Source organism: Drosophila serrata, unplaced genomic scaffold (assembly GCF_035046125.1).
Source record: "Drosophila serrata isolate PLE 108 unplaced genomic scaffold, ASM3504612v1 contig_184, whole genome shotgun sequence".
Lineage (NCBI taxonomy): Eukaryota > Metazoa > Arthropoda > Insecta > Diptera > Drosophilidae > Drosophila > Drosophila serrata.
Window position 1 is genome coordinate 5236080 of NW_028257082.1, and position 26812 is coordinate 5262891.

Here is a 26812-nt window from a genome sequence, read left to right on the forward strand (position 1 = left end):
GCAAATTGTCAAAGTAAAACTCGCTACTTTGGCTAATTAATGGATTTGCCTGGGAGGACACAACACAAAAAACAGAATTCCCTAGGCGAAAAAAAAATTCTGCGTAACTGCCAGCTCAGCGAGGACGCCCCAGTAATGGTCAGGTTGGGACACTTTTTTGGGGTGTGGAAGCTGGGGGATTTAATTAGGCCAAGCTAAGGATGCCCAGCCCCTGGGTCATTCCATTCCGTGGCACTTATTCCCCGATCGTCATGGTCGTGGTCGTGGCTAACAAAAATGGACTGCAGGCGGCTGCAAGTGAAAAGACCTTATCGCTGATGGCGATTTTTTCAGTTCGTGTGACTTCGATTATAACACGGAAAATAATTTTGAAATATTTCTTGATATTTATTTTAGTTGGTAAATAATTTGCTTCGAGAATCAGAGATTTGATACATATTTTATATTATTCCACCCGTTGACAACTCCTTTTTATTCCAATTTATTTGTATTTCCTTTTCATTTCTCCCTGTGGAGTGCCTTACAAGCCTGATTATTGATCGAAAAGTGTTGGAATCGGTTGCCATTATGTTTCCGCTTTGGTGATTCGATTCAATTGGAAAGCGCTTGCGCATGCGCGCACCTTTAATTTGGCCAAAAGAAAACGAGGCCGAGAGGCGTCGCAGTTGCAGTTGCAGTTGCATTCGGCTTACTTGTCATTTGATTAATGAGACCACGCTCGGCCATCGATCTCCATTTAGCGGGTCCCCAGTCATGGAGTGAATAATGGGGGCGTTGCCAGGTGTACCAGGTATACACAGAGTCTCCGATTCGAGGCCCGAGCCCCCTTTAATGGCGTTCTAATTGCACCAAACTTGGGCTCTGCCCTCTACACCTCTTTTCCCTCTGAGCTGCCATGTTGCCGGCGACTGATGCGTGAAATTTTCGACGTGCGAGTGAGTCTCTCTGAAGACTGGAAAGGGGGTTCCCTCACTGAAGGCGTGCCCACTGACCAGTGACATGTCTTAACTGGCCAATACACAAAAGCCAATGCAACGCGTCACACGAGACTTGAGCCATTGTCCAGTTTAAGTTTGTGGGCAGGACGAACCTGCAAGTTGGCCAGGGAAGGGCATTCATCTCAGTTTGAGTTTGAGTTTGAGTTTCAAGCGAATATTGCAGCTGCCCAGCAACATGCAAGATGGTTTTAGCCAAGTTTAAATGCTGAAGTAAATGGATATTAAGCAGGAACTGTAAATGAACTCTCCTTTCTTTAAAGAGAACAATGTGAAGGCTCTAATTACCAATTTAAAGAAGTATTAAGACAATTTTCAGTGAAAAGATTACTATATCCGCAGCGATAGATCTATGACTAGAATTCAACTTGTTCATTTCGTTGACAATTTCTTTGATCACTTCAACCCCATTCCCAGGGAGAGCAGCTCGCAACGAAAAAAAATTTGTATTCTCCCCTCCCCCGAAACTTTCTCAGTCTTGTATTGATCTGTAATTGGCTGGAGGGCAATATCTCGCCACTATATCATTTGCTGTCTCGATTAATGACAGCTCATGAACTAAGCCACAACTAAATTGTCGCTCTGGCAGTGGCCATGTTGTGACTGTGCCATCCCAAGGCGGCAAACTAGGTCCCTGGGAGGCGATGACGGTCCCGGTTGTTGTGTGCCCAGTTACCCACTAACACAGACCGCAGCAGCTGACAATTAAGATGCACATACCCAGATAGCGGGCATGGAGTCTCCAGCCTCGTCCTCGTCCTCGTCCACATCTCAGGCACCGCTCCGACTTTTGCTGCGATGGCACCTTTTATCCAATCCAATCCAATCCAATCCTAGGCCACACCATCCCATCCCATCGCATCGAATCCCATCCCGTACGCAATTTGGGCGAACTGACAGTTGGGACTAAAGAGCCAAGCGGATGTGGCGAACGGGCGAGAAAGTAACGGAAAAATCCAGCGGCTGTGACATGCAACCAGGTACAGAGAGGAAAATAGGGAAAACATTTTTCCAAATTGTAAAAATATTATGGTAAATTAATAAAGATTAAGAGAGGCAAATATCTAAAGCACTTTCTTCATAAAGATTTAAAGGTTATTTATGAATACTAATGAATTCCTAAGTACTCAAAAAGTATCTTAGCATATCCTTAGCTTTCTTCCTACATTTTTCCCAGTGTTCCAACTGTATGCCAGGCAGACAACGACTGTTCGTGTTCATTTTCGACTCTCTCGTGGAAGTTGTGGAAAATTGCGCAGGCGCACCTTTCGCCACAGAGGGAAGAAGCCGAAACAGACACAATTGTCGCCCCATCGCCATCGTAAATCGTGTAATTCTCTCGAGTAACAAAAAGCTGAAAAAGAAAACTGCTAGCTAGATTTTCCTGTGAACACTTTGAACTCAATGCTGGGCCTGGACTTGGGCCTCTTACTGGTGGGCGTTTGTGGCTGGTAAGCTTTTAATTGATTTGTAGTTGTTGCCGCTTTGCCACAGCAACTTGTGTAATTGCCTCAGGATCGAGGCTTCGTACTTCGACTGGGAACTGGGAACTCGCAGTCGCATTAGTCATAAGTGCAAGGAATTTGCTGTGCAATTTTCCGCCTGCCACTTAAATGTTTCGGCTGGCTATCCGAATGTTAAATTATTGCCAAATCATTAACTCGACCAGTCGAGCATATGGTCGATCCATCGCTCGGTCGGTTAGACGTTCGGTCCGCCAACAACAACAATTTTGCCTGATAATTTATTGGCACACAGCGCACAACGACATCAATCACTTTGGGTTGCCTTTGCTCGCCAAGCTTTTCAATGCAACTTTTCCGCTGAATGAAAACAAATGTTCAATATTGCCGCCAAAGTATGTAAAGTTTTTTGTTTTCTCTCTTTCTCTTCAATATCTCTGTCACTCCCTCAATATGCATACTCTATCGGTGAGGGAAAATGGATTTAACTTCAAGTCTTTATATTCATTGACAAAGTTTTAGAATGAGGAAGTTAATTAATTAAACTGAAAGATATTTAGTAACTATAGCCTGTTTCCTACAAAAATCTCTACTTTTTCTTAATTTATAATCAATTCATTTAGTATTACTTTAGTTTATACTAAAGTACAAGCAGTTTCTTGTCTTGCAAACCCTTGTAAGATCTTTTATATATATAATTTTATACATATTTCCAAGTGTATCTGAACTTCGACCTGCTACCACGATCATTGCTGGTTTGTTTCTGTTGCTGTCGTGGCTTTTGTGCTAATGGTTTTGCTTTTGATTTCAACATTGTTTTGTGGGCCAGTTTCCCCCTTTTTGCAGTCAGAGACCCAGCCCCGGTTCCACTCCCCGTGGAACCTGCTTTATTGATGATTGCTCTCGCCGTTGACAGCACAAAGGCAGCCAGAGCAGCTCGAAATTTACCCTTATCCTGGCCAGTGCCGCTCCTTTCGGTGCTTTCGGTGCTTTCGGTGCTCCGGGGTCGTTGTGATTTGACTTACTGCTCGAGTTGAGTTGCAGCGGAGACCCCGACAAACAAAAAGGCACATTTGCATACAGTCGAAGGCTGGGGACTCGCCTCGACTTGACCAAAAATGGCAGAAGCCGCCATGCAAATGGGGAGACCTTCTTCAGTGGCCAGATCCGCATCCATCTCTCGTAATAAAGTGATATGCGTGCCCCGAAACAATGGGGTATGAAATTAGCATAATAAAAGCCAAAGGCCAACGCTCGAAGAAAGTGCAGAGCTTCTCTCTCTCTGTGGAGCACTCAATCTCAGGGCCAGGTCAAGAGCTACTAGCAATTTGGCGGGGGGAATTCTCAAAAATCAAAGAAATAACAAACAAAAAATAACGAATAACAGCACTTGCAGAAAATTTGACTCACATTAAGCCCTGAATTTTTCTTAATAAGTGTTTTCACTTTGAAATATGTTAGGGAATTACACTTGGGAAGGATTTATATCACTTGTTCAGTACTGTAAGCAAATATATATTAGGTCTTTATTTGAAACTTATCTTCCAATTTGAGTATATCAATTCAAATGCATAATGAATTTGGTCAATATATGAAAAGGAATTCAGAAATAGAGAGAAACTTAAACTATAATCAAAACCTATTTTATACCCTTAACTAAAGAACCCTTTTTGTTTTAAAGTCTTAGCTAAGACCTGATTTAGTACGACTATTAGACGATTATTACAATTAATTAATTTGCTACAATTAAAAAAAAGGGAACTTGCTTTTAGCAATTTCAACCAAACTCTTTGAGATATTCTTAACACATAATCCATTCTCCCAAATTGAATCCTATTAAACCTTATACTTGAAAAAAGTTCTTTGGATCTCTAAAGTTCAGAAACTTGCATCTAATTCTTCTCAGTGCAGCCAAAGTGTGACACGCATTTTAGTCACGCTCAGTCAGTTACGTGCTTAGCTATTCAGCATCTTGGCAACTGTGGGGATTCGGCGACGGAATCAGCATCTCAGCCACAATCAACACAACTGCGCGTTGCGTGCAAAGTTTTGGCCAAGGACTTTGGGCCAATGGGTTCGGACATGACACAGTTATGCGATTTATGTAACCGAGAATTATGTGTCAAAGCGGCAAAAGTGACAATGAGACAGTCGCTGCCTTGCCTGTTGACAAGAAAAATGAGCTGGCTGTAAAAGTGTGTGTAGAATGCAGGCAACGAAAATGGCATACATTCTTAGATCACTCCACATGGAGACATTTAAATTAAAGCTATGCAAAGTTAAAACAATCAATTTTGATACAAACATTAATAAAAATGGTTGTATATTTTCAACAAATGTTTGAAGAATTGAACAAACTGCTCCCCTCGTTCCTTAAACTCCTCTTTTGGTAGGGATGCAATACAGAAATTATGCGTAACAACTAGCTCGTTGAGTTTCTGGAGTCTGGCAGTTTCCATTTAGCGCTTTTCAGCCTGCCTGCCTGCCTGGGCCCACAATAAACTTGGCCCAAAAATATGGCCAGCTCAAACGACAATGGGCAGGCGGCTGTTGGCAGTTGGCAGGCGGCTGTTGGGGAGTTGAGTTGAACCAAACTGGGCAGGGACAGACGTGGTCTTGGAGGTGGACATGGGACCGGCTATCGCCAGACCCCAGACCAAGACAACTGATATGCAAATTGCTGGTCGAGGCTCTTCGAGTGACAAACCCAGCAAAGAGCCAGGACCGGCGGATAAATCGAAAACGAAACGAAACAAAACAGTCACTTCAAATGGGTCAGGCGGGTGCACCACGAAATTACCAGCAAGGAGCACAGTCTCCAGTTTAATTACGAAAGGACCCACGATATGGCAACGCAATATGAAATGGGATAGAGTGCCAAACAGTTAATGTTTTAAGGGAAATCCAAAGAAGGAACTCTGGAAAATAATGCATAATATATATTAGTAAAATTTGAATATATATTATATACAATTTGTGTTCCTATCAAGTTGTATTTAGGGATAATTAAAAATATACAAAAGAAATACCATTAAATACTAGGTAATATACCTCAAAGGCTGCATACCATCCCATTTAAGAAGTAAACTTGTAATATAATAATAAATAAAATATTATAAAGATTACTTCATATGCCAAAATAATCTTTTAAAATTCTGATTGTAACATTTACATTTATATCCTAGATATATCTTAATCTTCTTTTAGCAAAGAGACTTTATAGAAGAGCAACCATTTGCAATTGTCCCTCTAGGTGTCCGCAGTTCTCTGTGTCATGTTCCTTTGGTTATGGAGCCTTTGCCGACTTCTCCATCTCCATCACCGGCTCCAGTTGCACTGCCACCTCCATGATCTCCCCCCTGCCACCGGGTGTGTCACTTTATGGGCCGGTGGTGGTGGTGTTGGTGGAGGCAGTGGGTCAGGCTCCATGTCCAGGGATTCGGCGTGGTCATAGCCAGCTGCTGCTGCTCCTATCACATTTGCTGGCCATTTGTTGCGCCATAATTTCAACTCGCAGAGACGGAGGCTGCTCTAATTAATAGTGGGTCGTTGGCTGTGGGCTCGATTTTTATCGCTGCCTTTAAACAATTTATGCCCGAATGGTAACTGGTAACTGGTAAATGGTAAATGGTAAGTGGCCAACCAACCATTATGGGGAAGTCCCTTGCCCGGACACCGGACAGTGGGTCGCATTGATAACGAATTCCAAACATGAAGCCGTACCCCTATCATGCGCATTTTAGATGAGCGGACACACAGGAGGGATTGCTGGGAAAGGGGGGGGCGAAACTAACTGATGGGTGAAACGCACATTTTCCCCCGAATTTTCGTAAATTGAAAATGGCCAGGCCGAGAGAGATAAAACCCTGCAAATGGTTGGGCTCTGAATTTTCGCCTTGGCAGCGAAAATATTGAATTGGTTTGTGGAATGTTTTCATTATTCGTCGGGGAAATCGAAAGCGTGCCATTTTTTTTTTTTTGTGTGGGGTTAAGTGGACAAGGATCTATGAATCTGGACCCCGGAAAATGGATTACTGGCCGCTGGAGGTGACTGGCAGATCAATATGCCGCCAACGCGCTGCGGGAGACACGGCCACACCCGGCATTGAATTTGTTTTTTTCTGTACGTAATTGGAAATGCAATTTGCCAATCGCATTAAATGGCCAGCAATTGTCGTCGTCGTCGTCGTCGTCGCGCACAGTGGCAATTTGACAAATTTTTTATTGTTTCCAGTATTGGCCATAAAACGTTATTAATACCTCGCTGCATTGTCCGCTGCGGTGTGATCGGCGATGGAGACTTATTGCCGACACGACTGCCGCTTATATCGTGATGGGGCGGAATTATTGCGATATGATAATTAAGTGAGTTTATGATCTTGTTTTATTCAATTAAATGTGTGAAATCAGTTGGCCGATAAACGTGAGTTTAAAGCTGAGAATAAGCACTGGAATTTATAATTAAAACAGTAATTATCTGCAAGAACTTTAAAGTGTTATTAAAATCCCTTAATAAACCCTCCTTAAGTTCCTTTAACTTTATTAATTAAATGTAGTTTACCAACGCAATAAAATTCCCTTATTGTTGACCTGATTTCCCCTTTTTTATTTTTTGCGCCATTCCTTTTTCCTCCTTGTAAAGATTGTCTCTGTCTTCAACCAATTAAGCCTTATCGGCTGACCACCCTGAGGATTTTTCCCGAAAAACCAACCCCAAACCAACCCCAATATCTGCAGTTGGGAGAACAATAAATGCTGTCAATGCCAGCGTTGGGGAAATATGATAAATCAATATCTCGGGGAGCCTGCCTGCCTGCCTGCTGCACATTTGTGACAGGCCTCAGGCCCCAATATGCATGCGCCAGATATGAATATAAATAAATATTTGTATGGATTGGCGACTCAGTGGGTTAAGCGTTTTCCTCGCCAGGTGAGTGAGTCTGTGAGTCAGGGCCCAGACGGAGCTCTCCCGGGGACCTCCAGCTGGGAGTTGGAGTCAGAGGGCTTTGTTTCTGGGCGTCTTTCGAATGCATTGCATAACACCTACACGGTGACAGGCGTGGCCCATTGGTTCGGGGGGATTTCCCCGCCGATTCAAACCGTTCCGATCCGTGTTAAACAGCTGTCCGGCCGGTGAGTGGTGTTCTATAAATTTCCCTGATTGATTTTTATTGAAATGGGGCGCAGCTTGAGACCTGCTGACAATTGCATAAATATAAATTTGTATATCTCTCTCTTGCCCCTATGCGGGTTCCGATTTCAACGCATTCTGTGGCGATTTATGAAGTGACAAAGGTGCGACTGCTACAAGTAGATGACTTTCCGGACTCCTGGACTGCAAAACGGGTTTCAACCCGGTTGAGAAATTAATAATTTCATGGGCAATTTTTAATCTAGTACGTGATTTAATTCGCTGCCCAGTCAACGGGTTGCAGCAGCGACTTTAAATACAATTTAGTTGCTGCCTGGTCTAGCCCCGAGTTAATTTGCAAATGGCTTTTCAGGCTACTGGCCACGTCCTGTTCCTCTCCCCCCCCTTTCCGCGTTGATTGGCCACGTTTACGAAATTAGTCCGCACCGGAGGACGCTGGCCGTCATAACTTAGTCTCCGCCAATCCGGCTGGCTTCTGCTCCAGCTCCAACTCCGCCAACAAACTCCAGATGATGAAGTGGTCCCTGTCCTGCCCAGACTCCGTCTGGCCTGGGAGTAAGTCGAGACAATTAACTCGGCTTGGGCGGCCCCTGGCGTAGGTGTCTCCCACCTTTACCTGCATCTACCAAACAAAACCTAGCTATCTAGCTACCTGTATTTTGTTATTTCACTGTTGCACAACTAACTCACATGCAAAAAGCTTTTTAAAGCGAGTTGTTTAGTAAACTTAAAGAAATATGATATAATAATATTGCATATCCATATAATTGGTATTTTTCGTAACCAATGATTCCCATTTACAGCCGAAAATAACAGGCTTAACCCTTGACTACCAAAGTCATCAATGCCCGCACAGAATACCTGTTCACTTCGAACCACTTGGCAATTCCATTGGAATATCCTCTGGAACAATTCTCTCGAGGAGCTGCCACTTCAAACAGGAGCACGCGGCAGGAGCCACACGTACATATGCATAAAGGATTTTTATTTGCTGCGTGCCTTGCCACCTATGGCCAACAATAGGCTCCTCCTTCTCCTCCTCCATCCTTTCGGCCACTTGTTTGGATGGCCGAAAAACGCGGCAACTAACATGGGTCGCAGTGTAATCCTGTTATTTGGCCGAGTGCAGCAATCAGCCAGGTGAACAATCCAAACACAGCAATGGCATTACACAGAGAGAAATTAAGCCAAGCTAAGCTAGTTCACATTGGGAACAAGGAGTTAAGTCTGTGTATCATCTATCTTCCCTTACATTTGGCAATAATATTCTACAATATTTTCTATCAAATACTTTTGCTTTGTATATAAGAAGTTTCTATCTGTGCATTTTTTGGCAAATTTGGATTGCGGCTGTGCATTTTTGGCCGGGCACCGGCACTTCAATGGCATTTCGGACTCGAGTCGAGCGTCATAAGCGCATCACAAATGGCAAATGCCACAGACATATCGCATATAGCCAACGGGATATACCATAGAACCAAACGCCCTCCAATATGCAGTAAAAGCTGGGCTAAGCGAATGGTTTCGGTGGGGTTCAGGAAAGGCCAGGCCAATTAGAGCGGGAGAAAAGTGCCAACTCGACGTGAACGTGCCGTTAATGCTGAGCCCCCTCCGACTCCCAACTCCCAACTCTTACTCCTCCGGGCAGATTCAGATACTCGGCAGAGCTTCTCCCCCCTTTAAACCTAACTCTAACGCTCCAGTTTGCATTGAGCCGGCGGCTGAGTATTTCGCGCTAATCGAGTTGTTACATTTACGAGGCCCCAGCAACGAGAGCCGCCTGCCAAATGTCAAGAGTTCAAACGCCTTGAACTTGAAGCGAAAACGTGGCCAAGACGCGAACGTGGACGTGGGCCATGAATGTGGGATGAGAACGGTTGCTGCAGCCAACACCAGCAACTGAAACTCCAGTTTATGGCTTTTGCCAGCAAATACTCTCTTTAAATCTAATAATCCGGGGCATACAAGAATGCGAATGACTCTTTTATGGGTTTAAAATGTATTTATGGGGGAGAGAAAACGAAGTCTGGGAAGGGAGAAGTGAAATGGATTGCAAAGAAGATGATTTAATGGACAGAGATTTAGTGTTAAGGTCTTAAAATTGACTGATAATTAAATTAATAAAATACTACAGAGGAAAAGTAAAAGCAAACCTATTTTGATAACTTTGATTCCCAAAAACTTCTCTAATCTAAATCTTCTGATTCCTATTCAACTATTTTCGATTTATTTTAATTAATGTTAGAGCATTCCCTGTTCACCATTATTTATTTTCCGCCAAATCTCTCGTTCGAACTCGGACTCCTCCGACTATCGCGATCGCAGCGTGCGCATGGGCAGCTCAGACAGCGGCGTCTTGCAACGCTCCCGCCTGCGGGCCAATGGCCAAACGATGGCCAAGATGCGGCCGGAGCACAGCTTGAAGTCTGCGGCAAAGTAAGAAATCATGGAGCGGCCTTACAGGCGCTGAGAGGTGTTAACTGAGCGGCCATTTCGCGCAGTGTAGCAGCCGCAGCGGCCCATCAACGCCGCTGATTATGATGCATGGCCAAGGCATCTCAGTGGGTTAAGACGACGACGGTGGTGGAACCTGCGTGCAGAGCACATGTGGCGATGAGAAGGAGATGCCGCCGCCACGATGAACTGGACGCGGTATCCGATGCCGATGCGGATTCCTGTGGCGGTTTAAAGCGGACATAATGAAGGCCCATTATCCGGCGACCCGGAGGCATATGACCGGTGCCGTATAACATTGCCGCCTTTGTCTAATTACATAATGCAATGCAAATTGGCACAGCCACGCCCCACTTGCTTTTGCCCATTTGCCGCAATAATGCGGCTGCCAGCTTAACCCCTGAGTGGCCCCGAGACCACCCAAAAAAGCAAAAAAAAAACCACTCGAAATAGAAATAGCAAACAATGGGAGACAGACAGACGAGACGGGGTTGGAAAAAATATATAGGAATATAAAACGGCCAACTTTGAAATGGAAATGCTGGGGAACACGAGCTACGAACCCAAAAGCTTTACCTTGACGTTCTAAAATGCCAATTATAACTAGCGCAAATACAAATAAAAACACACAAATACCAAAGCCAGCACAAGAGCCAGCTTTGAGCACTGTTTTTGGCCAGAAAAAACAAAAGTATTTTCTGCTGTTGCTGTTGCTGTAGCTGCCTTTGTTTTTCATCAACGGTTTCGGATTTTTCCATTATGCTGCCGGCCATAAAAAATATTTGCCTGCAAACCGATCCAAACTGAGTCAGGTCGCAACGTTTTCTCAGTTGATTTGTCAGCGCCAAGTCGTGACAGGGATATTCTTGTTTAGAGCCTATAAACTTGATTTGTGGAATGACATTTGTGTAATGTCCGATGGCCCAGGAATGTGCGATAGACAAAGCTAATGCCTCAAAAAAATATTAACATACATTTGTGGCTATTTTTGGGGCCTAAAAAGGTAGTACATTCAGTTATTTTCCGTTTACTTTTGTTCTAGTTAGTCAAAGGTTTACTTAAGGCGTTATCACAGTCATTGATTTAAAGTGCTCTGTATTGGTTATTGATTTAGATAACATAAGTTGTATATGAAAGTATAGTATTTATTTATTAATTAAATGCTGATAAGATTTGATTTATTAAAATTCAAATACTTGAACTGAAGGGAGGTACTTATTAAAGTTTGTTTGTATATTTTTGGTAAATACATTACCTTAAAGTGCATTTCATATTCGTTTTTCTATAGCTTATGTAATGTTGTTTAGGTTGACCCACCTCCGTCAGAGATCTTTGAAACGTTTGGCTCACATGAGTTACAGTTACTACTCAAATATCGTTGGCGGTGAACTCGTTAAATATTCGTCGGGTTTTTGGCCAATTGAAATTTTCGCATTAATCGTCCAAGCACCCCACAGATCCCCCGATCCCCTGCACTTTTTTATTGCCTGGCTCCATCGTAATTGGCAATTGTTTGTTGAGGGAAAAATCAGAGTTTTTGTTTTGCCTAATTGAAGTTGCAATTATTGATTGGATGCAAATTGATTGGCAATTGGCCAGATGCTTTGTGGGGGTCATTCGGTCTCTCTCTCTCTCTCTCTCTCTTACTCAAATTGGTTGCACCTGCTGCCACCTGCTAGCCAAGAGCCAAGTTAATGAGACCTCCGAAGTGCAGAGGCACTTTGTGCACTCGAGGAATCCGCAAAATGATGTAACTCAAAACTCCATGAAGGCTGAAATCCTTCGCATTGTGTTTCTTGACAAATTTTCCGCAACTGGATGGAAAAGTGAAAAGCAGAGAAGACCCTCTAGATGCGTATGTAAATGAAACTCAGGAAGCAGAAAGGATATGTGTATATATGTATATCAGTCTATCTGTGGCAGTGCGTGTCTGGCATGGCAAAGTTTCATTTGTCTGGCGAAAAGTTCTTCCAGCTGCTCGTCTGCCAGAGCAGTCGAAATTCTTATGTTAATTGTTGGCATAGGTGGAAGTAATAAAACATCTTGGTAACATTATCAAGTACCACAAGTTCCGCCAAGGAGTTAAGGCTAATGAGATACTCCAGGCTACAAGTCGGGCCAGTCAAGTGTCCTCGTCCAAAGCTGCTCTTAAATTGCATTTTAATGAGTCCGAGAGATAGAGAAGAAGTTCGGTTATAGTTCAGTATTTAGTATATAATACCCTGACATTTAATATAAAAATCGTTTGATTTTATAAGAAATTATATGCAGTTCCTAAATAAATCCAAATATTTATATAGCTATGAGGCTATTTTTTATTTCAAACAATAACAAATCAAATCGCCATCAAAATTCACAAATTCAATTCCCCAGCAGCTGCAGCATTATTTTCATTATTGTTATTGTCAATGGTTATTAAAATGTTTTACAAATGTTTCTGTCTGCACTGGCGATCGACTGACAAAAACTAGAACCGGACTGTCGGGTAATAACATATAAATGCCTATCGGATATGCCATGTTTCATGTTGTAGTCATAGAAAATTGCGCATTCGCCACGTTGACCCACATGAGCATGAAACGCACAAAAATTGTAAGGCACTGTGGAAAATATTTATGCTCTTACAGATAGACAAATAGCAAAGATTTTAATTAGATAGATATATATTTTATTTCTGTAATTTTTTATATGTTACCCTATTAAAGATAATGTAAATAGAAGTAAGTATTATGTACTTCAAAAGTTATATTTAATGAGAGGTTTAATGAAAAGCAGATCATTATTTTTCATTAAACAAATAAACTGACAACTAAATATATATTTTTTCTATATATTTAAGACCTTTACTACCCAACTTTAATATTTATAAAACAAACTTTTCCTTAGTGCCCTTACTGTGCCCAGCAGTTTCAAGAGCACCTGAGCGGGTTGCAATTGGCTGCGAGTGCGGTAAAATTATTGGCAATGCAATTGGCAAATACAATTATAAACTAGCCCCGACTACTGCTGAATTTTCCACTAAGCGCGCAATTTAATTGAATACTCTGCGATTTATTAGCCGCATTTACCGCCGCGTTGCGTGCTCTCCGCTTGAATCCAAATTTATTTGCTACCGAAAATTGCCGCGATTGGCATTTGATTGATCCCCCGGCTGATCCGCCGCCCCTGCAATTTTCCACATTTTCCGTCAGCCATCGTCATCACCATCCGCCGTCGAGTGGGGTAATCGCTATGCTCAGATCTTCGAATACCATCGAGGCCCCCGGAGGCAGATACAGATTTATTTGCGGCTGACTGGCTGGAAAAGTGAAAGGATTACAGCATTTTATTATTGGCTTTCGTTACCCTTTTTCCGCCTCCCAGGCCCACTTGCATGTCAAATTAATTGATCTCCATGCGGCTGCAGTGACGTGTTAAGAAACGCTCCGAAACGTCGACAGGTGTCGGCTAATGGCCGTCCGATCAGGTGTCCCTCGATTCGGTGCTGATGGAAAAATGAAAACCTCGTTGGCCGTTTGGCATTTAACCGGTGCAAAGTGAAAGTGAGCTGGTCCCGAAACTGACGTCGAATTTATGGCCCCCATTATCTAGGGTAAACGAACAGTTAATCGGCCCCAATAACATATGCCAATCAGGTGGAACTGTTGGCCAAAACCCCGGCAATGAATACCCATTTGCGAAGCAATTCGTTTTGGGCCAATAGATGCCTCTCCCCAGATAAACAATTGAGAATGGCCAAAATGATGGGTAATTTGATTCAACCCAAAGTGCAGCACCACACGAAATTAAAATAATTTCAAATGAAATCTGAAAAAATGAACTACAGAGTTCTTAAAAGAGTTAGATATCTATCTATGAACACTTTGTTTATATGAAACCATTAATTAAAATAATGAGCCCTTCATTTTTATAAGATGCTATAGAGCACTATATCGTCATATTACTATTTTACAATTTAATTAAACTTGTGTAAAATTTAATTTCTTTATGTCCTTTTATTGCTTCTTACAGATTGTAATATGCAAAATATTTTATTTTCCATTTTATAACTCAACACTTTACATGAAGATTGCCTCAGGTGAAAAATTAAGTTTACGTTTACGAGCTACATAGTTTGAAACGCTAACTATCTTTTGAAAAAAGAAATGCGAGTTGTTAAGAAATAAAAATTGCATCAGGTTCCCTTAAAAATTCAGTTCCAACCTTATTTTTACTCCTTTTGAAAAATTCTGAAGCCTTTGATTGGCTTGCTTGTAATTTAATTAACAAAGCACATTTAAAGCCTATGAAGTATTAATAATAAGTAAGAAATAGAGATAAAAACCTTATGCTTTGAAAAAAAAGAATATCTAATTCATTTTTTCAATTTAGAGTAAATTGTAAAGTCAATCAAATAATAGTAAAATGAAACAATTAGATATGTCATAACTCAGCCAAATGAGGACTAATTTAAAAACGGAAAGCTTTTATGTGTTAGTTTCTTAAAGATTTATAAATTTGCATACACCATTTGAAATTAAAAAATTAAAATTATTTTCAATTTTTTTTTTGTTATTTTACCCATGTAACCTCTTATAAAAATTTGAAAAAATTAAAAATTTGTTTTTCTTCCTAAGATGGCTAGTTCGTCTCGCCTGTTGATGCTGATCAAGAATATATATGACTTATAGGGTCGGAAATGATTTCTTCACTAAGTTTCTAACTTTTGAAAAATGTTATAATAACCAGAAAATGTATTAATGTTTTAAAAATTCAAACCTTTCTTGAGCACGCAACCTTTATTTATTTAACTTCTCTCTTTTTTTATAAAGATCTTTATTATAAATTCCTCTGTATAGATCAAAAGAAACCCCTTTCATTAAAAATAATAAAATAAACAACACGTAGCACAAAAAATATACTTAATTGCCTGCTCGTTCTGGTATTTCGATCACCCATCAATATTTCCAGCATTACCAATATCAGCAGCTGTGTAACCATAACCCCAATTGTGGCAATTGGGTCTCTTAGACGTGACCCAAGCTCAATTCTCTCACCTTTGTGGCCAAAGTGTCAAAACTGAGACGTGTTGACAAATTTTTTTGAGGCGTATCATTGGCGTATTAATTTCTATACGAATCGTTTGCATAATTTCCACATTTATTCACTAATCACCAGCGTCAGCCTGCTATTTGCCCTACCCTCAAAAAAAAGGCAGCCTTGGTTGCATATTAATTTTCATCATAAATTACCAAAAATAAAGAAACGAAAAATTGAAAAAAGCATATAAAGACTTGTCATAGAACTGAAAAAAAGAAATATATATATGAATTCAGCATTCAAAAGTAAGAAGCTGGCTGGCATTCATAATGCTGCCAGTTGAAAATCCTGAGGCCGTGCTCATGTGTGCGCCAGCATGTCTATAAAATATTAAAATTATATTTCATTTGCAATTGTCGCCAGCAGTTGGCGGCGAGTAATATTGGTGCCTTTGTTTGAAATATAATAAATGTCTGGCGAAAAAAGAGAAGGAGCTCTCCACGCCCGCCGAGCGGGTTGAAATTTATGCCCCAAGCGAGCCTTGTCAGCGGCTAAGCGGGTCCACAATTTTCATGTGTGAATTTATATGCGAAACATTTTCTGATTGCCACCGAAAAAGGCTCTAAGCCAGTCTGAAAAAAAAATTATGTGATTCGCGCCAGGCAAATGACATTTAATGGACACTTTAGTTAAGTCGGAGCTACGAGCCAGAGAGTTAGATTGAAAGTGTAATAAGTGTGGGTGGAACTCATTTCCCAGGACATTATCGTTTATACGGATTTGATTTATTAAAGCCATTGGAACTCGTTAAAGTTTTAATAATAAATCTAAGAAATATCTAGCCCTTTAGGCTATTTTAATAATAAAGTAGAAAACTGTAGCCTGAATAATTATTAAAGAAATTCATGGTAGATACATTATTTCTAAACAAACAACCCTGCTTTATTCATTAAAATTTTTCAACAGATTTTAGGCATAAAAACTTATAACCTTTAAATGTTTTCAGTCTATGGAATTATGTATATGAAAAATGAAATAACTCAACACAATTAGCATCGCATTGCATATTTATTATATACCCTCTCGGCAAATCGGATTTTATCAATTAAACTGTTTAGTAAACACATCACAACTCTGCTGGATTCCCACAATTACCTGGGGAGCGGACGAATGTTCAAAAATTTCAAATTAAATATGAAGCGTACAGGGGATTTGCATAATGCAGAGAGACTACGAAAACCGAAATGGGGAATATAACCACCTGATCCATAATTATATTTTGACACCTTGAATATAATGCCTGCAAGGCTTTATGTATGTATATTTGAGTCGCATGGCAATGAGAAGAGTGTTGTTCAATAAATATCCGGGGAAAATAATCGTATTACCCCACAACGGATGATGGATGGAAAATAGACATGCTCGGGGCTTAGAAGGGTCTCGTCCTCCATTTGGAAATACATACTTCTGACTGTGATTATCATAAAATACCAATAAAACGCTGCAAAAGGGGAACCCTTTCCCGCCGTTGTCCTTATGACAACTCTGTCGATTGGCCACAAAAACTGGTGCTGAACGGGTTGGCATAAATCAATGCTTCTTGCCAAGAAGTTGACGTACTGGTCGCTGGTCAGTGGTCTCTGGTCCGATGCCCGATTGATCGCCGGTGGAACGATCGGAGCATACTATAAATTATGGGATATTTGACAGTAGCGCTCTTGTAATGAGAGATCACCAACTGCTTAATTGATAAGTTTCGCTGTGACCTGAGAGAATCCTGGGTTTCTTATCGCTATCACTGTGTGATGTATTGTTAGCCGTGACCAAATCGTGTAATAAGCCGTCCCATAAAATTGCCAACTCGGCCCAGATAATGCCTTTGCGACTAAAACAACTGTCTGGCCTGTTGCCGGTTTATCGCCGCTGTTAATCTGGCGACATTATGTCAAACAAGGACTGGCCCCTTTCGAAGGGGGCTACTCTGGGGTCCAGCTCCTCGAAGAGGATGTGGTCCAGCAACAGAGACAGAGACAGCGACAGCGACTCCTCTCGCCAAAATGATCGATTGCGCGCAAACGCATTGACATATCGACATGAATCTTGCATTATTAAGCAACGCCAGGAATCTTAAATGAAGACCGAGACGCTCAACGCTCAACGCTCGACGGCTGCCGTTTAGCTGCGATTGTTATCGTAATGATGCCTTCGAAGGAAAAAGTCAGCCCCGAGGCACTAAACTGACATTCCATTGCATTCACACGCCGGCGGCCAGAAAAGGAAAACCATCTTCACAGAGAAGGGCCAAGGAAGAGAGCAATGCGAGAAAATTAATAATTTCGCATCGACACCCAATTGGCAAACGTTGCTGTGACAACCGGCTGATAATAAATTATATTTTATTTCTTTTCGATGCTAATGACAACAGCAGCATCTTTATGGCCCATGTTCAGGTGTTCTTGTCAGCCATTTTGGCTCAAATAACACAAAGATCTTTGGCACCAGCACCAATTAAGGGGCAGATCTGTCTTTCTCATCAACATAGCTGAAATGTTTTTAGGTTTGAGAAGGTTCTTCAAATATTTTAGGTTATCAGTACTATATTTATATGAAATATTATATATAAATCAAATTTATAAAAATACCTATTAATTTTGACAGAGATTTTATTTATTGAAAATTTTATTGATTTACTCACAACAACCACTTGTCTTGTTTACACAAATCGTACATTTTCTGTACAATAATAGGAAATATTATTCCAATATTTATTATAAATTCCTGTACGCTGACCCAATTCATCCCCTTTTGATGGATTGCATTTGTAGGCATTGTCACACGCTATTTAAATTGAAATGCAAATCCTAGTCTGGCCTCCTAGCTCGCCGTTGCCTGGCACAAAATGCAAAATAATAAGCTAGCCACAATATTTGTTCCAGTAATTAAAATAAATAAATACAAATATGTGAGCTTTGAAATCCCCCCGGTGTGTGTCTGTGTCTGCATTTTGTAATTATTGTGTGCGTGATTTTTGGTTGAAAAGCAGTCCATCAATCCCCGGATGGCCCCGTGGAGGTGACCTGGCCCGGCACGATTATTTCAGTAATACAATAAGACCAATCAATCAAACTGTTAATTAAGTAACCCACAGACGATGCATTTTTAATTTTTAATTAGCTTGTCTGTCACATTTCAGAATAATTTCACAAAATAAACATATACAAAAGCATTTGAATGAGTTTAATGCTCTTTATCCTGTAGCGCGAAATGTAATTTAGTTTCTCTATGCAAAGCAGTTAATTGGAAAATTAAAATTTTGCATTTATTTTAGATAAGGGAAATATATTTAAATAGGATTCTCGTGTTTAAGAATCCATTTCAATTTCTAAATAAACCCATTTAAGTGCACACAAAAGGATATCACTTATGCAACCCAGCAATTCCATTCAACCAAATATCGGTTTCGGTTCGGCTTTATTGGCCCTGTTTGCCTGTCAAACTTGGCCAACTGTGTCAACTGTCATTTCCAAAGGGGCCGCTGTTGCCCTTCCCCCGCCTCACCGAGTAAACCAATAAAATATACCTCGAAACGATACCAAAGCTATCTGTATGTATGTAGTTCATGCTGAAAAATTAAGTAGCTCGGGGACGATTTATGCGATTCGTTGCCAGCGGGGCCAAAATGGGAAATCTTAAGCACTTTTTCAGCTGATTTCGGACCGGCTCCTTGCACTTTTTTTGGCTGACACTGGGTGCACTTTGCGATTTGTCAGAGAGGCAGAGAGATGTCAGTGCAAGTTGGCTGCAAAAGTTGCTTGCTTAGAATTTATCTACTGTCAGCTGTCCGACCGCCCCTGTCCAGGACATTAAAAAAGTTATGACAGTGTCCTTGTTGACTGCGTTACAGTTTTCTCCCTCTCTTTTTTTTGCTGTCTTCTTTTGCCACTTGGCTTTGTTTGGCGGCGAATTCTTGGCCAGTTGTCCTGCAGCTTGTTGGTTGTTTATTTGTTTACGGCCAGCCAGGAGCAACTTTTGATGTCCTGCCGGAGTAGGGATTGTGGATTGTGGGACCTGGACATTGGACTTTAGCGCGGGCGTCTGGCTCTTAATGCCAGAAGTTTTATGCATCCTCGGCCGGCATTCACTTGAGATTTATGGGTAGAAGACCGTTCCATTTGCCATAAACATTTTATATGGAAAGCCCTCAGTGCAGACGACGCCCTCGAAGCTCATTAGACCGAGATGAGGCTGGGATTGCAATGGGGATGGGTGCGGCGATGGGGACAGGAGACAGGGGGGATCCTGGCCAGAACCAGTTGCAGAACGATGTGACATGATTGCGGACAGATTGCAATATAAACCCGACGACTGCACCAGCGGCTGGCACATAAAACACAGGTCCACACAAGTTGTCAACCAGTTGGCAGCTGCACGGAAACATTTGCTTCCTTAAACAGCCGCTCCACGGCCAAGACCAAGACCAAGACCATGAGCAAGATCCAAGATCCAAGACCCTGGCCAATGGCTTAAATTATGGTCAATGGAATTTTTATAGATTTTCCAAAGACCAGGGGGAAGTCGGAGGCTGCAGCTGAATCTGCCGACCGCACAAAAAGTGTGCAACAAAATTAAATGCATTTCATAATTTCTGCGGCAAGCAGGCAATGTCTGGGTCTGGTTTGGGGTCTTCAGTCTAAGTCTGAGCCCCAAGATCAAATGCAGAGAGAAAATTAATGAAACTAGCTTCATATATCTAGTTCATGTTCTCTTATGCTAAACATTTAAATACAAACTCTTAGGTTATAGTTCTACAACTATCATTTGCTTTTTTCACATTGTTTTCTTTTTATAATTTCCTTAATTAAATATTCCTAATATATTATATTAGCTTGTTTAATTCTAGCTTCATCTTAATTATCAATATAACATTTTCTTCGAGTGCATTCCTTGCAACTCCTAGTCCACGTTCAAGTCCAAGACTGAGGCCGCACTTTTTGGCCGCAGCAAGTGCAACATTGTCTGTCTGTTAACTTATTGACACCCATATTTGGGATTGAATCATTAAAGCCAGTTTAGCTGGCCGTATGTATCTGCCCCATTACCGCGGCTTTAACCCCCCCCCCCACCCCTTCCTGCCATCTCTGCGGAAAATCCCCCGACTCTAGCCTGGCTTTGGCCTTTGTTTATTTGGCTATTGTCTTGGCCGTTTTGGACAAATTTTATTGGTTTACGCACGCGCAGTGACGTTGACAATGTGACCTTGTCAGCATTAGTGACAAGCGGACCCGGCTGTTATCATATTTTTCAACTCGAAATTGGATTGGTCTGGTCCGTTTTGGCCAAAACCGATGGTAAAGCCAACGGAATAATGCCTGGCCTGGTATGAGGTCATCTCATCTAATTTATTCCTGCCAAGTTTGAAAGTTGCCTAGATCAGAAAAATTGCTATTGATATGGGGGAAAGTTGGGTGATTTAGTGAGTAATTAGGAAGTTAATGGATTCGTAGAGCTATATTTGTAGGAAAACAATAAAAATACATATTTTATTTCAAAAGTTACTTCAATTAACTAACTCTTTTCTCACAAAAATATTTCCCCTTTAAAATTGTGCCATTGTCGATTTAATAACCCTTTAATTGTCGCCATTAATCATGGGAAAAAATTCAAGTTTACGACTCAATCATTCATTCGCTTGCATATTAATTGCACTTCTCGCACACTGCTGTGCCACCGCCCACCTGGCTGTATGCACATATACATATGTAGCTATCATAACAATCTAATGAGGCACTTAATTCGCTGCTGCCACACTCGAAATCGAAATCTCGCACCGCCTGACAGTCACACCTATCTAATAACTTCATTACCCAATCAATCAAAGTGGCAACACGGCCACTGGCGGCATTATAATGCGGCACTTGGTCGAAACAGTTGCACAGTGCCATAAATATATGGAAATAATTTAATAAAAGGCAAATAAACTCACTGTTTTATACCTATGAAAATGGATATACAAAATCATGGCATACTTTTTGGCGACGCGGAAATTTTATTTCTGTAAGAACAAGAAAGTATGGGATTATTATTATTACAATTGTGAAAGTTTTAGAAGAGAACATTATAAAAAGAAAATATTTTTAAATTTCTATTTGTTATATCCCAAATAAGATAATTAATATATTTATAATTCTAAAGGTCTGAAGGAATATAGAGAGCTGTTAAAAAATATGAACTATTGACATTGATCATGAAATATATTTCCCCAAACAGAAAACTGTTTTTCAACAATGTTTCAAATTTAACTTAACTTCTTATACCATATCATATACCATATCCTATCCTATCCTATCCTATACCGTATCCTATACCATATCCTATACCATATCGTATACCATATCCTATACCATATCCTATGCCATATCCTTTCCCATATACCCTTCCTCTACCATAATTTTTCTTTACGGGAAATAGGCCTAGAACGTTGGCCGTAAAGCTGTCCGAATGCAAATGATGAAAGCTTGCAGCTTAAACCCGAGAAAAGCTCCACGAAGCCGCTCGGCTTTTCACACACACACACACTGCCGAGCATGTGTGGAAAAGCTCCCATGTGTGTGGCAACACAGAGAGAGAGAGCGAGTGGGTTCCGTTTCCGGCCAAGCTCATTTCCGCTCACTCTCCCACGCTCTCACTTCTCTCAGTGCAGACTGGGTGGCCGAAAAGACACCGGAAGTAGGAAATTGGGTTACAAAATGCATTTCGTGCGCTCCAACATTTCCGTAACGGCCACCGCTAACAGAGCCGCAACAGCGCCGGAGTCCGGGAAGGGGCAAGGACATTTTCGGGGCCGGAAAAACCCCAGCACTGCAAACTGCACGCTGCCGAACAACAGCAGTAGAACACATGCATTTCCCACATGTTTTTCCCCGAACACAACACACACGAGCTCTGTGTGCTCTGTAAGCTTGGAAATGGTTGTGCCGCCGGTTCTTGTCTCCGCTAAGGCGCGAGTGCATTTTCAAAATAATGCAGCAGCAGCTCGGCCTTAACCCCCTTTCACCCACACACTACCCCGTGGCCTTAACCCTCAGCTGCCTGCCTGGGAGAGAGACCAATTTGAATGCCTCCAATCGAGTGCGCCGGGGTAACAAGCTGAAGAGCCTTTGAGTACCGACTTTGGCAGTTCCAGGCAAATTGAATGCCGGCTAAATTGTGCGACAAATTGCTGGCCAAGGACGAAGGACGAGGCACTGCAAGGAGTTATGGTGGCAAGTTCACCTTGCAACTTTATGCGCGCTTTGTGCAGCCAAAGTTTGAGCAGCGTCTAAAAGGTATAAGTTGGGGGGGAAATTAGCAGGAACATCAATAGGGATAAAGGCACTTTGCATTAGGGAAAGTGATCTATAAGCTAATGAAATGCTGCCGCTTAAATCTCAAATGCTTATCATAATTTTAGCTAATTAAGAACCAGTTTTTCATAGCTTTAAGGCTTAGAAAAGTATTACGTATAAAACAGAGACATCTTTCGCCTCAGGAAATAATCCACAGCCATGTGGGATGCCAAGAAGGGTTGATTTTCTGCCAATGCCGCCAGCTGTTCTTAGGTAATAATCCACCCACTGCCGTCGCCCTGCTCCATCACATCACCCAGCAAAAACCCTTTAAGTAGTTTTGTGTAATTTAAATATAAATACTCATTTAATTAGCCCGGCTGCTGTGAGACTCACTCTGGCTCCGAGACCTTTGATCTCCGGCGAATGTGTAAATATTTGACATTAATTACAAGTTGAATGCAGCCCTCGTCGCCTGTCTTTGGTTAACCCGTTGGGGTGCCGCGCCACAGACGACGCAGGCAATAACTGGAAAATTTATTTAATATTCACTTGTGAAGCTCGTAAAGGCCCACGCTTCGTCACTCCGCCCCGCAAACGGTGGCAAATTACTTAAGCGCTTATTTGTCAACTCCGACGTGGGCGGTCGACTTGCCACATTCCTCATACATTTTATACACACATCTATATATATATATATATATATATATAATGCATATAGTAGAGGCAGTGGGAACTCATTAATAGCTACTCCAGACGTTGGATGATCAGCCAGGCCCTTACCCATCTTTGCCCCATTGAGGCCTCAATTATTCAGGCGGCACGCGATGGCGGAAACGCTAGACGAAAAATGGCCGCCAGCAAAATGGCGGCTCTTCCTTCTTCGTAAGTGCCTAACGGTAACCGCCTGGGAAATTACGTGCGCTGTGTGAGTGTGAGTGTGCATGGCTCAGTGAGGGGATCAAGTGCGTGGCTTGCAAATAGCTTGAAAGTCACCGAAAACTTTGTCACACTGTCCATAGATGGATATGCAGAGAGAGAAATGGGGAAAATAGTAAAAGTTACATTATGTTATATAAAAATATTTCAATGTTTGACTATTAAATAGCCAGAGAAAAGGTATAAAAGTTGCATAAATTAAATTATTTCGATTATAGATAACGAATTCCGTTCGGCTGAATGTTACTATACACTTTCTTTCAGTGCACCAAATATCAACAGTAAACTAACAACATCCCAGTTGCACTTGCGAAATGATTTGCCAAGTAATGGAATTTCTATATGCACAGCTTCGGGGCAACTCTCCAGTAAACAAACAGAATAGAGTGAACCTGGAAACTTTCACTTTGGCAGTCGTCCTCGTCATCATTGCACACTCTGGATGTATGTAAATCCCGAATGCATGAGACAAGCATATACATATATCCTTAGTTGTTTGGCACTAAACTCTCAATGGCATAATGCATTCATTTGGGCAACCGACGCACAGACACAGCAGGAACTTTAATTGTAAATAATTATTCAGGCTAAAAGTGGGGGGGAGGCACTCAACTATGCAGAGTTAAGGGATTCTGTCCACCGCCCCCTCCTGGTCATGTGTTAGTAATGATGAGTAATGCGGCAGTAAATATTTGTTAATTAAATTAGCATTGCCTGGCTACTGAATTGCTTGCATGTGTGAAATATATAGTCAAACCTCTGTGATGTCGCTTATTAATAAATTCCTTCGCTTAAGGTGTATTCGCGCTTTAATTTGGGTTATAGTTTATACTGGCAAAGGTGTTGTTAATCATTTAACAGACTTGTCCTCTTCATTATTGTTATACAGAACATTATCTGGACTATTTATTTTGGTCGCACCATAATGTTCACAGTCTTGTAGCTATAGGAGAAGCCTCTCCACTCTCCCCAAGCAATACCAGCGCCATAGAGATCAGGATCCGTATGATTACCGCCCAGATAGGCTCCGTTCAAATTGCTGCAAATAATCAGGAATGAGTTATAGAACTCTAAACTTCAAAATCCTTAAGAATCCTCACCTTGCCAGGCAATCCCTGTACCACCAAGCTCCTGTATATTTCGCAGCACAGTTGTACATACTTTGGTCATTATCCTTATCGAAAGTACTAAAGGACTGACCAAGATGGTACCTCAGGCTGTCACCAGCAGTTCCATGGTAGTTACCCAGCTGCGTTAGCGAGTAATTACTGTACACATTGCCCACACCAAACAGATCGTATTGGGCATATCGTGAGGTGTTATTAAAGTCCACCAACTGAATGAATAGCTCCTGGGGTTCCAGGGCAGTGATCTTGTTCAGCTTGTCCAGTCCAAGGAAGAAGTTGCCCTTCAGATCACCAAAACCCGATTGATACGAAGTCCAGTTGCGGAAGAAGTTCTCCTCGACACTGACCCGACGTTGGATGACCAACCAACCCTTTCCGGCAATGGTTTCATCACAGTACACCTCGAAGGTGTCCTTGCCCACCTTGATCTTCTGTACACCACTTTTCTTGGGGTTCAGGGCCTTGCAGGAGGAATAGGTCTTGGCAAAGGGTTCAACCTCTACAATTCCAGCACTGGCCACAGAAATAAGGGCCAACGAGAACGCGGCTAGAACGAAGCAAATGGCTTTCATATTGATAACGAGAACTGAAACTGAAATCTCATGGCACTGAAGCAGTCTTTTTATATCAATTTTCCTTAGTTCTTATCGTTGACCATTACCGAAATTACTTAGAAATATAAATTGATAGAGGCTATCTCGTCTGAAAGGTTAGTGGAATCCTATGGAAACTTAATTGGCCATCGATAAGAGCCACAATCAGAGAAGTGACTCACAGGCAAGGGGAACTTTTACTTTAAATATACTTATTACACTCAAAATTGAAATTTATATATACCTTGAGGGGATTTTTAAGTACTGATTATTACACTATAGAGATATATTTATTATCAGCTTAGTTTACTACCAGGAGAGACTGATTTTTCTCAGCCTCAAGAACCCAATTTTCCAATCACAATATTTTCTCCTCGTTTCCGCAATCTGCAAATCTCATCTGCTACATGGACAAACACTCATCCGGAGTTATGGCGGGCAATATTTTCGCGGTGCAACGATGCCAATATCGTGTTATCCATTCTAATTAGCCCTGCCCATGCTCGTTGGGCCGTGGGCCGGGCCAAGACGGCATTTGCTGTTGGAAAATTTACATTGGCCATTCGCCGCTCAACATGCACTAAATCCAGCTGAGGGCCTCTTGGCCAGAAACCACATTTACCACCGCCGCTGCTGCCAAGTCACATAAACTTGCAACAGCAGCGGCAGCGGCAGCCTTCTGAGCCAGCAGTTGCATGGTCCGCGCTTTGTGGCCAATTAATTTACGCGCACTTTGCAAGCACTCTGGCTTAGAGAGATGCGGCCCGATGCTTATCGCCGGATTAAACCTATATCATTTCATTATTATTTGGCCATGTGGCGCTCCCTTTGGTGGGCCCGTCAACATTTCTAAATTAATTAGCCAACAAGGATGAGGGGCTTGGCCGCAGCTACCAGGTTGAGCAACCATTTTTGACAGCCTCCGTTTGAAAAGCAAAAAGAGGAGGAAAAACGGCAAAACAGGCGAAAAATTTACCAAAAAAAAAAACAACCATGGAAATTGTCATTGGTAAAAGATTTAAGTACCCTAAAATATATATCACTTAAGCATTATAGTAAATATTTCTTTTAGAGGTACTTCTTAAAGCAGAAGGTAGTTTTGTGTATTGGAAAAATAGCAGCTGATTGAAAGCTTTACCCTTTTGGTTCCAAAATCATAATACCCTTCCCCCGGAAGAGTATATAAATTGAGGAGGAGAAAAGAAAATCCAGTTAACATTTCGGTAGTCCCTCTTATCTTTGGGGCCACACGACGATGCCAGGCGACGTCGACGACAACGACAATTTATTGACAAGACAATGGCGCTCAGCGTATGTAATTAATCTCGACATAATCTGAGTAGATAATTTTTGCGGCTCGTTGTTGTTATTTTGGTTTGTTTGTTTGCCGTTTGCTTGTTGCAGATGCTTTTTGTGCCTCTGCGGCGGTCTATTTTGGTGTGTGTGGTGTGTGTTTTTTGTCTCCTCGTCCTCGCCCGCTTTGGTCATGTTCTTTTATAGCCGACTTGGCTCGGTTCGGGCCCTGTCCTGTCAGCTTTATGAAGTGCACAGGCACGGGCAGCCCATAGAGGGCTAGGGACAGCGATATTGTCCTTTTACGGCCTTCCCCCGCACCGCATCGCATCGCATCGCTGGCTTTTTTCAATTAAGTAAAATGCAACAAATGCAATCTGCAGAGAAATGCATTCCATAAACTTTCCGGAATGCCCCCCCAGCCCCTTAAACACACTCCTTTCTCGCAGCTG

The 26812-nt window shown here is 41.8% G+C and overlaps 2 protein-coding genes across 3 annotated transcripts in view; both read right to left on the reverse strand.

Moving 5' to 3' along the window:
- LOC110181801 (dynein regulatory complex protein 8) overlaps positions 1-26812 on the reverse strand; it is a 308724-nt gene that overhangs the window by 183284 nt on the left and 98628 nt on the right. Inside the window, exons 3-4 of one of the 2 annotated variants that reach the window (XM_086828342.1) lie at positions 21110-21135; positions 1721-1958 (exon numbers count right to left, since the gene is read on the reverse strand). In XM_086828342.1, coding sequence (XP_086684468.1) covers positions 1804-1958; positions 21110-21135 — 181 coding nt within the window. In that variant the 3' untranslated portion in view covers positions 1721-1803. Of the gene's footprint in view, positions 1-1720; positions 1959-21109; positions 21136-26812 lie in introns of those variants that run through there. The other variant, XM_086828341.1, reaches the window with a different exon arrangement.
- Positions 24139-25060, reverse strand: LOC110191937 (fibrinogen C domain-containing protein 1-like). The gene is made up of 2 exons (XM_020962957.2): positions 24448-25060; positions 24139-24386 (listed from the first exon to the last, which is right to left on the reverse strand). Exons 1-2 carry the CDS (start codon positions 25044-25046, stop codon positions 24254-24256), a joined length of 732 nt encoding a protein of 243 aa, XP_020818616.2. The 5' UTR covers positions 25047-25060; the 3' UTR covers positions 24139-24253.